General features: G+C 38.1%; 1 protein-coding gene across 5 annotated transcripts in view; it reads right to left on the bottom strand.

The window, feature by feature from the left end:
* Positions 1-14,742, bottom strand: part of ATXN7 (ataxin 7) — a 118,378-nt gene that overhangs the window by 56,260 nt on the left and 47,376 nt on the right. For all 5 annotated transcript variants that reach the window (XM_039359865.1, XM_039359863.1, XM_039359862.1 and 2 more), the window contains 2 exons: positions 11,785-12,066; positions 7,428-7,496 (listed from right to left, as the gene is read on the bottom strand). In XM_039359865.1, coding sequence (XP_039215799.1) covers positions 7,428-7,496; positions 11,785-12,055 — 340 coding nt within the window. In that variant the 5' untranslated portion in view covers positions 12,056-12,066. The remainder of the gene's footprint in view (positions 1-7,427; positions 7,497-11,784; positions 12,067-14,742) is intronic.

Below are 14,742 nucleotides of genomic sequence, written 5' to 3'. Positions count from 1 at the left end.
CAGTGCTATGGCGGTCACGTCCTCTGCCCGCATCCTGCAGCATCAACTGTGCACGATGGGGTGTGAGGGCACAGTCTTGTCTATGCTGCCTGGCTGCCATGTCCTTGGCTGCGCTGCTCTGCATGGGCCACGCTCAGAGGCAACGCTCCAGGGGGGCTGGAGAGGAGGGGGTCATGGGGGGAAGCGAGGCTGGGGAAACAGCATGTGTGCCCTCAGAGAGGGCTCTGAGTGCCGTCTCTAGCACCTGTGCCATAGGTTTGCCACCACTGATACATATTATAGAAAGCCACTGTAGTGTCATGAAGGATCTGCTGTATAACCACATCAATTCTACAAAAAGTATGGGTGAAAACCATCTTCAAAACCAAGTCCAAAGATCTTTTTACTGTCTTGTATAATTACACTACCTTGCAGCCTGATACTTACTAAGCAATTTAAACAAGTTAAAAGCCAGAACTTCTCAAAGTGTGGATCATGATGTACTGGGAAAGGCGAGCAAGTTTTTTTTTTGGGGGGGGAGGCACAATCTGGAGACAGGTTGTATCTGCAAAGTAGAATGGATACCAGAATTTCGTGCTTGGAGCAAGCCAATAGCAAACTTATCCAAATAAAGATCACAGCAAGTTCTGCCAGGATTCTAGCTTTGTGTTCACAAGTGTCATGTTTTGAACTTAGAAGCTGGAATAATTTTCTAACTCCCATTCTGCCTTGACAAACTAGTTGTCTGCAGGTCTCTATGGGTGAGATTGGTGGCTATGCAAATATGATAGATAGCTAGACAGACAGATTGATCACAGGAGTTGGAATGCAGCCTTAAAAGGTCCCGACTTTGAATGTTCAAACTTCCTAGTTAGTGAGTGCAATGCTGGATCATGTCAGAATCTTGCTAAGGCTTAGTTTGCAGAGAGTAATGACAGAGCTCCACCTTTGGGTGAACAAATTTCATGGCATATATACTCAGGACCTGGAACACTGTCAGAATTTGCTCTGAGAATCTAATGACAAATTTGGAAGTTATAGCTAGAGCATAAAGATTCCAAATGTGAAGTGGAAGTCTGAAAAATAAAACCAAAATAAGCAAACTCATCCTTTCCACTTTTTAAAAAAATGGTTTTAAATGTAATTATCTTATGGAAGTATCTCCAAAGTAAAGATTTTACACCATAAATCTGAAGGGTCCTATCATGGTTTTGTTTTATATGCATATTAAAATTTGATTACAGGTAGTCCTCAACTTACAACCACAACTGAATCCAAAATTTCTGTCGCTAAATGAGACATTTAAGTGAGTTTTGCCCTGTTTTATGCCCTTTTTTGACACAGATGTTAAGTGAATCACTGTGGTTAAGTTAGTAACACGGTTGTTAAGTGAATTTTGGTTTCCCATTGACTTTGCTTGTCAGAAGGTTGCAAAAGGTGATCTCATGACCCCAGAATGATGTGGCAACCATCAGTTGCCAAGTGTCTGAATTTTGATCATGTGAACATGGGGATGCTGTACTGGTCGTAAGTGTGAAAAAAGGTCATAAATCACTTTTTTCAGTGCTGTTATAACTTCAAACAGTCACTAAATTAACAGTTGTATGTTGAGAACTACCTGTATTAAAGTCAGTGGTATATTTATCTTTTGCTAGACTTAACCTCAATGTAATTATTTTTTTCAACCATTGGAGATGAAGGGTGGGGTAATTTTATGAATTTATTTACCAAATTAAAGCAAAATTTTAGAAACTGCAATACACCAAAATATTGCTAAGGTTCAACTAAATACATAACTCTAAAGTCTGTATAAATATATAAGTAATATATCTAAGTGTAGATACTGGTTGTGAAAGAATATCTGTTCTCTTTCAATTTTTTTGAAGTTTTGCCATTGAAGGTTATCAGACTTTCATGTGGGCCACAAAGATGTACAAAATAGTCTGACTTTAATGTTTGTTTGATTCATTTATTTAATAAAGAAAATAATCCAACAGGCGATATACTATAGTAATAGAGTTATTTTTTCACTGAACTGTAGCTTTAATGTGATAAGTGTTAAACACCATCAAGCCTTTTATCCATTAAGGATACTGTTGCTGGCATGCACATAATTATTTCAAAACAAAAAAGGAGAATTTAATTGGGTCAAAATTAGGTTATTATTTAAGACAGTTTCTATAACAATATCTGATCCATGCTGTGCAGCAATATGTGAACTAAAAATAGTCTTAACAATCCTTTGAGAGTGTCCCTTAACTATATGCTTGTAGTTCTAAAGCATATTCTGAATTCAGTTGGCCTACAACAAAAGAAGATATAAAACATAAGCGTATGTGTCTAATAACTTCTGTATTTAATTTTTCCCTTACTACTATTTTTAATGTGTCTTATGGGAATCCTTAGTACACATGAAATAATGCAGTACCTTGTAATAGTTTTTGCCCTATTTACAACCACCCTAATATATTATTTCTAGTAAGTCTTTTAATATCAGTTATGAAAAATATGAATGGGAAGAAAAACATGTTTCTCATGTCTGTTTGTGGGTTTCTTATTAGCATTCAGTTAACCACTGAAAGCCAAAATGGTTTTTCTTTTGTTTTTAAATATGCTACTAGTGGTTTTTAGCTAAAGAGGGAAAAATGATAGCCAACAGCTGGAATATCACATACAATGCAGCATCCTGCTAAATATGATTTTTGTATGACTGTAAGTTGCCTAGAATCGCCTCAGCAACATGAGCAGCATACAAGTTTAATAATAAATAAATAAAAGCATATTCACAGTATAGTAACTTTTTGGAGTTAGGAATGATCAAGATATATGAAAAGCACAGAATAAAAATAAAAATCACCTCATTATTTGCTTGTTTGTTTTTTAAAAAAGTCATTCAGAATCCTGTAGTTTTGAGCAAAAACTTCTGCCAGTGATCTACTACTACTTGACTTGTAAATAGATACACATGTTTTTTCTAACTGGAGAGAGAAGAGATGCTGCTTTGACATACACAGCACCAAGTGCTAATGGCCATTCCGTTCAGTAGATTAAAAAAACCCGGCAGTATCAAAATCAGAGCATTGACAAAATTAGAGAATTCTGAAGGAATGAAATTACATTTTGTTCAGAAAGATTTTTTTTCATAGTATATAATATGCCCAAATAAACATTTTTTTTTCAACTGTTATCATCTGGGAAATTATATAGCTGAATGATACCTCTGCCGCCCACATGGCATACCTAACTAAACTCAAAGTACCAAAACACAGAAAGTCCTTTACTCCACATGTGTCATGCCTCCCCCACAGCTGTCTTTGAAGGGCAATACAGGAAGGTTCCTTACTCAAAGAGACGACACCTTTGTGACTCTGGACACACAAAAACTACAGAGCATGTACTTCTCCAGTGCCTGCACTACAGAAATGTTCGTACACCTCATCTCACCACTAATACGTAAGTATCCAAGGTGCCCAAAACAATTTTATATAGTCTGTTGATTTCAGATATCAGCCCTACCACAACATACAGTGTTGCCAGGTTCTGTGCAGCAGTACTCAAAATTTGTCCAATGATGATCAGTGCCCGAGTTTCGACTTTATAAATGAGATTTGTGCTTTGTAGCTTTATAGTCTTCCATAAAATGGCAGTTTTTTATGCTCCCCTACACCCATCTAATGCTCCTTCCCCTTCTTTTAGATTCTCATTTTTGTATATACTTTTAATGTCTGTAATATATGTATGTGTGTATTAAATTTTTGTATGCATACATATATGTGCATTTTCTGTATACACATATGTATGTGTATGTATTAATGTTTTAAATTTCATTCATGATGTATATTTCTAGACTCCTACCACCCTCCTTATGTTGGTCTATGACTATAATAAAGATTTGATTTGATATGGCCTAACAACTGTTTTGTGTTTACATAACTGCCACTTATCTTTATACTGCAGCTATCTACAACTAGACAGGCATTATGATAGTTTTCTAATACATTTGGAGAGGACAGGATGAAGAAGATCTTAGAACAATCATAGAGGATAACTAAACTTATTTAGATATTAAAGAAAGCCAAGGCAGTTATTAAGAACTATGATAAGGAGCATGGGCTTGAAAATGTATCCAGCTGGTGAACTTCAGATTAAATTGTTACTCTTGTACAGTGAAGCTCACATTTATGTTCAAAATATGTTTTGATGGCAACTGTTGTCTCTGTTTTGGACCTCTAACCACTCATAGATAAGGCTGCATTTCCAATATTTTACTGAGCGCAAGACACACATTTCCATGGAAGTCTTATATAAGAACCTTTAGAATCAACTCTCACTTAGAGGTCCAATGAGCTGGAAGTAATAATTTTGTCTGCTGTTAACTTGTCAAACTGGAAAGGAACAATGCAATTAAATGGAAATCATTGCTTGATATTCTGTCTGTCTGAAAAGCCAGTTTAATCTTACTTCTGAAACAATCCCATTCTGCTGAACAACATCTCCCACAGACTCATTTGTGAAATGACAGCAAAACAGTATTTGTGATAACTAGAATATTTTGTAAGGGTAAAATATATGATTTGTAAAGAAAAACCCTTCCCTTTAAATACGTGGTAAATACTGAACAGCATGTTTCAGACACAAAACAGCAAAGTGTAAGATACTTTGTTGGGAAAGGAGGATATAACTACTGCTTTGCAGAGAACTCTTTAGTTGGAAGGATTTAAATGTTTTTATTCTTAGCCCAGATGATAGCAAAATAGTTATGTTGAACTATTCTAAATAATGCAGAATGTAAATGTTTTAGTATGTAACAAATTGAAAAAGTGATAATAAGGCGACCATGCGATAGCTAATAGGCTTGTCCATGATCTATTTTGCATCTTAGCTTTTCAGAAGATGAAGAAGAAATATCAAATATCAAGAAGGCAACAAGTGTACTGTTACAGATCAAAAATACCAAGAGACCATCTAATTATAATTATATCCCTCGAAGAGGCTGAAAATATAAACAAATGTTATGTATACAGCTTTAAGAAGGGCATGTAATCTACATTCTATACAACTGAACATATGGCTCATATCTCCACTGTGTACCTAGTCTCAACCTGCCGTTAATTAAGAGGGGAAAAGATGTCTACCTGTTCAAAAACTGAGGTACTATGCAGATAACACATCTATCTTTTTTGTAATGTTTTTCCATTTTTCTCTAGCATAGAACAAAGGTTTTAGGTAATGTTTCAAGAGGTGTTAAGGCCAACAACATTTTCATGAATTTACAGCTAGATATTCTTTAATCATTTTATAATTTCTTGGAATCATAAACAAAGATTTTTTAAAAAAATAAACATTCCCTGCGAAAAAAAATTTGTATGACTGCATAAATTTAAGCTAAGCTGGCATGCATATTGTAGATGTAAGATTCAAGAAGTACTGACCCCTGCAAAAGATCTATCCAAAAGCATTGCAAGAACATTTTTGGATGTAAATGAGATGAGATTGTAAAAGAAATAAAAATAATTTAGTTATCGCAGTGCCACTCAGTTCTATTTATTAAATCTGCCCATAAAGTATCTCCTAACATACAACCAGCTCAAAAAAACATAAGCAAGTAAAAGACCATATAGGGGTGAAAGTGAGTGGCACTGGAGAGATCCTGATTTAAGTCTACCTTTAACCACTGAAACTCTCTGGGACCTTGAGCCGGTCACTCTCACCCAATCTACCTCTACCCTTGTGTGGGGAAAATGGGAAGAGGAGCACTATGTTTATCTTAAGCTCCTAACATGGGATATAATGGGATATAATGCTAATACAGAGATAAAGCCCCAAATAAGAATGAATAGCTCAAACATCTTCATGAAGACATCAGTTTATAGATTAATGAAAACTTCAGATATATTGTGAAAATTACATGACTCAGAAACCATGAGTATATCATAATCCCCTTATATAAGGCTACTTTATGATTACACTTGGAACCTATTGATCGTTTTGATTTTTATATATAAAAAGGAATAATACAGAGCTCAAAAATGTGCAAAAAAAGACAACTAATGTGATCAGAAGGATGGAGTAAAAGATTGAAACACATGGAGCTTTTTAAAGCTGAAAAAGATAAATGGAAAATGACAAGAGACTTACAGAAGTTGATAGATATTTCCCCACTCTTAACTTTTTATGAATTAAGATGAATCAATGCATTAAGAATAAATGTAATCCTCCTTCTTAGTGCACTGATTCATCTAACATTTGTACATATACCAAAATTAGATGTAGAACCTATAACTGAAATATGAAGTAATGATTGTCATTTTAAGTTGCTTAAAGACAAACTAAATAAGTTCCTAGAAGCCAATGCTGTCAATATCTATTAAACATGAAAACTATGCCTCTAAATAAGACGTGTCAAAAACAAGGCCCGGGGGCAGGATGCGGCCCGCGAAGTGGTTTCATGTGGCCCGCGAAGCCATCCTGGAAACAGTGAGGGAATGGTCCCCGCTGCCTTGGCCCTGGCCCAGGCCAGCCAGAAGCTAATATACAAATTTTGTGGTGGCCATCTTGGCACTTGCCCCGGTGGACCATGCCTTGGCACTTGCCCTGGTCCCACCCCCTTCTGCCAGAGACCCTTAGATCTGTCCCACTCCTGCCCAGGCCCCCACAGGCACCCTTGAACGAATGATGTAGAACTGGCCACACCCACTCCATCCACGCCCACCCAGTAGGCTGCACCCACTCTGGCCCCACCCACCTGGCCCCCCAAGGGCAACCGCAATGTGGCCCTCAGTGAAATTGAGTTTGACACCCCTGCTCTAAATACTTCTCTTAGATAGCTATACTACAAGACAGTTGTTACAGTGGTGTTCTGCTTGTCAATTTTTAGTGAATAGGTCTATCAATTTCAAACTAGATCCTGGAAAAATATCATTTCATCAAAATGCAGAATTTTTCTTGCGTTATTTTTTTATCTGTTCCTTGCATACCACATAGCTAGGCAAACAATCAACTGTCCTATGAAAAGTAGCTTCAGCATTCTGCATGACCTTTTAAGTATTACATAGAGCCAAATCTATTATAAGAGGAACAAACAGAAACCTCCCCACCAAATTAGCATATAAAAATCGAAAAGTATTACCAGTAACTTCTATTAGCTTTTGTTGTTACATTATGTATTTAATATAATAGAAAATTACATTAAATAACTCATAAATAAAATAATAACATTAATAATGTTTAGAAATTTTGAAAAAAAGTAAATGTATGTTATTTGCCTGAAATAACTAACATAAACATGTATGTTAGTTATTTCAGACAAATACAAAGTTCCAATAATCTCTGGAAGTGCAAGTTTGTAATAATGTAGGGTTGCAAATTCAGGCCCATATAAAATTCTGCATATGTATATGTTTCATTGACAGTTCTAGAAGTAGGAAATCTGTCTACATCAAACTCACCTTCCCTACAAAGTCGCATTGCTTCTCGGTTTTTACCATATTCCTTGAAATTTTCTTCCAAGGCTGCTCCTTTGAGGATGTAACAAACAAAAGAAAAATGTTAGTTTGTAGTGTTCTTTTTAGAGTGTCAACTACGTGGCCAATTATATTCTGATTACATCCAAAGCATTCAGTGCAACAATGCTATAAAATGTATTTGTCTTCCTATCTTACATAAAATGGTTTAAATTCATTTGATAGGGGAAAAAAATCTTAAAATACAAAAAGCATGTAGCAGATGCTTTCCTTCCTTCTTTAAAAGCAAGTGAGTACTAAGATAACATAAAGGATTTAATATGGCCTAGAAGTCAAATACTAAAGAAACATATGTTACAAAAAGAATTTTATTTTATAAGAATTAAAAATCAACTTTCTGCATATAACTTTGCTTTGGAACAAAGAAAAGAAACTTCCCTGCAATGGCTCCTCAGCAATGAAATGCTTTCCTCTGAATATGAATTAGAGTGACATCCCTAGCCATTCCATCACTAGGTTCAAACACGTTCATTCAGGTAATTTAAAACTGATCTAGTGTTATATGCTCTTTTATTCTATACACTGACTTGGTGAATAGCCATAAATGCCCCAAAAATGTTAGTAGGTAATAATCATCGTCTGGAGAGAAGATCTCTTTCAAAACCTGACTCTGGACTTTGATACAACCATGAAATCAAATTAACAGCCACCATTTATTTAACAAGTGGCAGATTCACTTCATAGCTCCATTGTTTTTATTCTGAAAAGGACAGTTAGAATTCCTACTGTCAAACATTCTATCGCAAACTGCTGCTCAAATCCTATAAGCAACATATATTTGGGGGGGGGGAGTTTATAAGGTGCATTCTTCAAACTAAAATTTTAAACTAAAAATCTACTCTTCATTGAAGCCAAGATCAATGAGTGCTTGTCTCCAAAACTGCCAATACTGGAAGATGTTAAAATGTATAGGGTGGAAAAACCTAAAGATGGAAGGACCAGCTCTGTAAGGCTTCTGAAAGTTCACCAGCTTTCAATGAAAATAGGCATTTGATCAGTTGTCCCACATGCTGATAGATTATGGTCAGCCACTGTCTTATGCAGAGCAATTGTGCTATTGGAAGTTTCAGGTAATGCCTTCATGTAGTGTACATGGGATGTGAGGCATAAAGAAAAGTCCCTAAATATAAAGTTTATTTTAGCAGTGCTCTGAACCTAGTAAGAGGCCTTGATTTCACCACCTGAAGAGGTGGACATATCACATTGAGTCTTTGGTGCCAGAATATACATACCAATATGGGCAATTTGAAATACTGCATGTTTTATGCAGGTTTGAGAGGAAAGGTTTTAGTTTCTACTCTTAACTCTCTTCCAAATAAAGTTTTGCAGGTAGTAGTTGCATTTTTGTTACATGGCAAACTGCCTTATATTTCTTCTTGGTAGTATATTTTGTATAAGCTACCAGGAATTACATAATAATTTTATGTAGCTTATTTTTAAATTATTATAATTCTGCCTCTTATTTTGGCTGCTTAAAGATGCATGCGATAGACATTATGTATTACATCACAACTTTTTTTATTCCTGGTGCTCTGATATTTTTGATAATTTTCAAAGTCTGAAAAAATAGCTCATTCGGTATTTGGACGTATTAATACTTCCCATATTTTAACTTTTATTCACAAGCATGTCACAAAACATATCCAGATGATCATTTCTATCATAAGAATGATTTACTGGAGCACAATAACCTTCCTGTCCTATTTACATTATCTTGTCTCATCTCCTTCTCCCTTGTAGCTAAGGAACAAGTAGGACACATTTGCTTCCACTTTTAGTTTCAGTTCCTTCCACTTTTAGTTGCAGTTGCAGTTCTGACAGGAACTATACAGTAGTTAACATTAATAAGTAAGCTTACCTAGAAATCACTTTGATTTATTTTAAATTGAACACTGAAGCAACAATTTGTTGCTTCACTAAATGTGGCAAACTGCAGTTAAAGTAAAAACCTGAGGACTGTGCAAACCCAAAGGACTGAGCTTGTTGATACCAAGTAACCCACAGTTAGCATAATGTTAAGCATAGCAAATATAACAAAAAAGTGGGAGAATCATCTGGTGGTCTAGTGCCATCAGTGTGTTAATGAAACTCATCCTGGGCCATGCTTTGTTCTTGATGTCTTATTTTGGCGCTCTGGATCTGGATGGCCTAAAATTGAACCCTATCTAAACAAAGTGTTTATTTGTCCATTGCGGTTCTCTGGCTACTCCAGTGATGTCTTTCTAGATATGGAAGCACTATCCTGGAAGAGAAGGTCTGTGATTTTGGGATTCTCCTGGACTCAAGACTCCAAGTTGAAAGCAGCTGGAGGCCATGACTGGGGCAGTTTTTGCTCAGCTTTGACTTGTGTGGCAATTGGACCCTACCTGAGGCAAGACACCTTGCTACAGTGACGTAAGACCTCATTACCACTTAACTTAGATTACCACAAAGCATTCTATTTGGGACTGCCTGTACTTAAATTACCACAAAGCACTCTACTTGGACTGCCTTTAAAGACCACTCAGGCATTTCATTTTCTCCAAAATGTAGCAGCTTGGGTATTATTTGGCACTTTCCGGTAGAAGTACAAACAGCTTTGGATTCTGTCCTGGCTTCCTATTGACATTAGGCTGCCTTAAACTAATATTAAGTGTTGTCATATTGTGGGATCAAGGAAATGTGCCCTCTCTGTCATGATCTTCACCCTCTGTAGCAGCATTTCTCTAGAAAGAAGGGTAGTGTCCTCCCTCCTAGGGTCCTGGAAATCACATGAAACCTGGCTTTGGTTTAATATATTGCTGTATTTTGGGGAGCCCTGTTTGATTTGTGTTACTTTGAAGATCCTTTCAGTCTGGGTTGTCTGTATGTGATTTTATGTCATTTCTCTTTTTATGGATATTTTGGGTTTTGTATGCCACCCAGAGTCTTCTAGTGTTAAGTGGCTATAACAAATTTGAATAAATAAAAATAACAACATTTAAAGGGATGGTGGTATCCTATAAAGCTCTTTATATTTCATACCACCTTATCTTCATTCATTAGAATCAGGCTGACCAATTTTATTTCACCCAGAAGGAACTAATGATTTCCCGCCTTCAGAAAGTATAGGGGGAGGGGAAACTTAGGGGTCTGGAATGGCCTCCCACTAGAGCAGGGTTGTCAAACTCACAATGTCACGTGACGTGTTATGACATATCGCGACTATTTTTCCATTGCTGGTGTGGTTTCGGCATGATGCATCTGGCCTGCGGGCCAGCAGTTTGACACCCCTGCACTAGAGTTTAGTTTAGCTCAGCTCCAACTTTTAACTGCCATCAGAAGCAGTTGCACATGTCTGTTATTCAGATATTTTGTTTTAAAGATGTTATTGTTTTAATACTGACCGTGGAAGTCTTTGTTTTTATATTTCTATAAAACCACTGGGAGTCCTGCGGAATGGTGATGGGCTATACATGTTATGAATAAATAAAATCACGTCCGCTAATGTTACATTAAATACTCTTGGAGTCTCATAACACTGATTTCTAATCAGAGCAAAAAAATACTGTAGTTATAAATGGTTGTGTGATTTGAAGGAAGAATACAGTAGACTTCAAAAACCGACTGGAAACAACTTGCATTATGGGATGTCATCATAATAGAAATAAAAACACCAAGAAATAGGCAACTGCTCTCCTGTTTGCCCTGATAAATAAGTTGCAGGACTTACCTGAGATCTAGCTTTTTTTTTTTTTAACTTTTTAAAGTGAACACCTCAAGAACAGAGAAGGCCCTTATATTTCAATATAAAATCTTTGACTGAAGCTGAACTCCTGTTGCTTTCATACAAAAGCTCCATGCTGTTTTCCTGGCAGGAATGTGGAGATGAATTACCATTGTCTTCTTCCAGGACTTTTTCCAAAAATTAATTAATTAATTAATTAAATCCCAAACTACTCGAGTTATAGCTCTGGAAATTCCTGGTGGTCTCCCATCTAAGCACTGATCAGTCAAGCACACTTACATTCTCGTAATCACCCAAGGCCAGTTAAGCACTGCCACCTGCCTGAGCAAGATTTACAAAGTGACCTACCTATCTATAAACCTGTGATACAGACTGAGGTGCGAGGTGGAGGAGAGACATAAACAGGACCTTCTTGGCCAACTCTCCTTCCCTGCCCCCCCCCTACTCTGGGACAGATTATCAGACAATTCCGGCAGGAGAGCGTTAGGCGACCAGCTGTGTTAACCCTTCCGCTGCCGGCCAGCCCCCTCCCCTCCCCCTCCCCCACGGAGAAGGGACTCCCGCTCGCTCGCTCACCATCGTTCCCGTGAAGTTTAGCAGCATCGACCCAATGGCTCCAGGGCTGCCCCAGCATTGCCTCCGGGCTAGGCAAGGACCTGCGCTCCCCGACGGTCGCCATTGCTGCGCTGGTGGCGGTAGCTGTACTGGCGGGGATCGTGGTGGCGGGGCCGAGGCCGCTCTCGCCGCTGCCTCCTCCGTGCCGGGGCCGCCGCTGCTGCCTGCTGGCCGCCGCCACCGCCGCTCTGCGTTGCTCCCCTCTGACGTCAGCCACGGCCCGCGCCGACATTCTTTCCGCTGCTACAATGTAACGAGAAAAGTCATCAGGCTCTTTAAGGTGGCGCCGCCGCTTAAGGAAGTTCCCAAAGAATCCCCCGCTCGCCGAGCTGAATCGGGGCTGCCGCTACGGGCGCCGCGCAGGGAATAACAACGCGAGGCCTCGCATCGCCTTTGTTTCCCATTAATCTCTCGGACAAGACGGATGAGCTGTCGGCGCGGTTGGCTCTCAGCTCGGGAAGGGCACCAGCATTCTTTCCCGCTGCCGCTAAAGAAAGGGAGGCAAGGCGATCGACACTAAGGCGGCCGTAGTCATCGGGGATCCCGACTCGGCAGCCACCCAGCAAAAGTGCTTCTCGGGAGCCCGCGGTCCAAATCCAAGACGACCTCGTCCCCAGATTGCCATCCAAGCAACAGCCCCAACTCAAGCGTCTCCCTTCGCCCTCTCCCACATCGCACTTCGCGCAGCCCCGAAGTCGTGAAACTCCAGCGAAAGGAAGTTGTTTATTTTAGGCGTCTCGCAAAGTCCGGGCGCATCACACCAACTGCGCCCGCCTCTTTCCTTTCCTTTCGCAGCGACAGGGTCTTAAAGGGACAAGAGGAGCAAGCGCTGCTTCCTCCCCCGCAGCCAGGAAGTCCGGGCAGCGATCGCCCCTCCTCAAAGGCCAATGGTTTCGTTTTACGAAGACGGAGCTCCAAAAGAAAAAAAAAAAAAATCTACTCTGACACACATCGCGCTCCGGCTGAACCCACGCCCTTCGTTGCGCGAGTAATCTCGGTTTATTTCAGGGCTACCTTAAGACAAGACGCCTCCCTCCCACCTTAAAAGTTTTCACGTCAAGCACAGGAACGGAGGCTGAATAGGAAACAAGCAGGAAACTAACCTCATCTATGCAACTCATCTCCCGCCCCCCTCCGCTCTCGCGGACACCTTCCTTCCACTAATGTCATCTACGATCTTGCCTTAAAAGGTCTCATTTAATATTTAAATCGCTTCGCTTCAATCCGCCAATAAGAAAAAGTAAGCTCCTGCTTGCTTGCTTGCTTGCAAAAGTCGCAGAGGTTTTTTTTTTTTGTTTTTTTTTTTACATCTGTCAAAACCAGGAGCGAAGACAAATCCGGCTGCCTGGTTAAAAAGGCAGCAGGCAAAAGCAACAAAATTTATATTTTTTAATCTCCCCCCCCCCGTAAAAGCTTTAAAAGATGACTAGGAAGAATTATTACCCACTTAACTCTTTCATTGCCCCTCACTGTGGGAAATTCTTATTAATATGAAAATGAAATCTGCCGACATTTTTTTGGGGTATAATTTGTCAGATACATCGTATTTAAGAAGTTTTGCTGTTTTTATGCTTCAGACTAGACTGATTTGGTAAATACATTCTACTTTATATAGGATGGCAGTTTATTAAGCTGGCAGATTTCACAATACCTGCGCTCATCTTTTTTTTAAACTGTATTTCGTTCCAGTAGAGTAGATTAAACGAAGTTGTTCCTTAAGCAGCTTGCAAAAGAAGTCAAGGCATATTAATTTCCCTCACTTGACAGATTATGAGAAATTAATTTCAACATCTTCTGTGGAGCTATAAGAAATCCATGGTGCACCACAAAGAACAAGTTTGGTATTTCTACAAATATTCCTTCTAGAAGTGGAATGGGACTCAACTGCCTGTTTATTATTCAATGGCAGTTTACTCTAATTATTCCTGATATTCCTCATATTAGGAATAAATACTGTACCAAAAAACTGACAGAAAAAGTCAGACAGGACTGTCCTAAAATGTATTTCTATTTCCAGATGTTAATATCCTGTTGCTAATCTGCTGCTCAGGCTGATCCTGAGTTCAGATTTACTCAAAAATAAATCCATTGAATCCAATGAAAGATATCATTTATTTCCATAATTAGTTACTGAGAAACAAATAACTTCTGTGGCATTTAACTGTTAAACAAATGTACCAGGAATGCATTTTAAATGAACAAAAATCAAAATGGAATATTTCCATCTAATTTTGTGTCAAAAATTGTTAGTAGTTTCTAATAACAGTGATTAGAGGATAAAATGGGCAAGACTGGAAAGATAGCAAATTGCCATTTAAATGATACTCAAAGCAATCATAAGAGAAAATTAAAAGCATTGAAGTATAATTGAATGGACCAAGAATTTAAAACTAAAGTTTAAGGAACAAAAAAAAAAAAAGATTATACAATCTGAAGAGAAACTCAGACAGTTACTACCTAAGTATTGTGAGACAGATATACAGGGATTTTTGCCTAAATGTTTAAAATATGCTTAAAATACATCAAAATATCACAAGACTTGAATCATTATAAGATTCAATTTAAATAAACTAATGTTTTGGAATATATGGACACTAGTTTATAACAAGCCTAAATTCAAAGAATGGATTTTACATTATCCAAACTTTTAAGCAAGTTTGAGGGCTATCCTAAGGGCCTAAATGCAAAAATTGAGTATTAAAAATAGATTACCTTAATTAGAAAAGTTTAATTCTAATTTATACATTATAACCAGTGAATAAAGGTTGAAACAGATTTTGTGCAGTAAGCATATAAACTATTGTTCATCTGACATTTGCATAAGACAGCTTATTACATGTTCCCTGCGCAACATTATGAATCTCTATGTACTCTATGTACTATCACATGTTCAGAAATTCTAGCTGATAGACACAATCC

This window comes from Crotalus tigris, unplaced genomic scaffold (genome assembly GCF_016545835.1).
Source record: "Crotalus tigris isolate CLP2741 ecotype Arizona unplaced genomic scaffold, ASM1654583v1 scf7180000019139.288180, whole genome shotgun sequence".
Lineage (NCBI taxonomy): Eukaryota > Metazoa > Chordata > Lepidosauria > Squamata > Viperidae > Crotalus > Crotalus tigris.
Note: the sequence above shows the minus strand (reverse complement) of the source record. Positions and strands in the feature narration are given on the sequence as shown.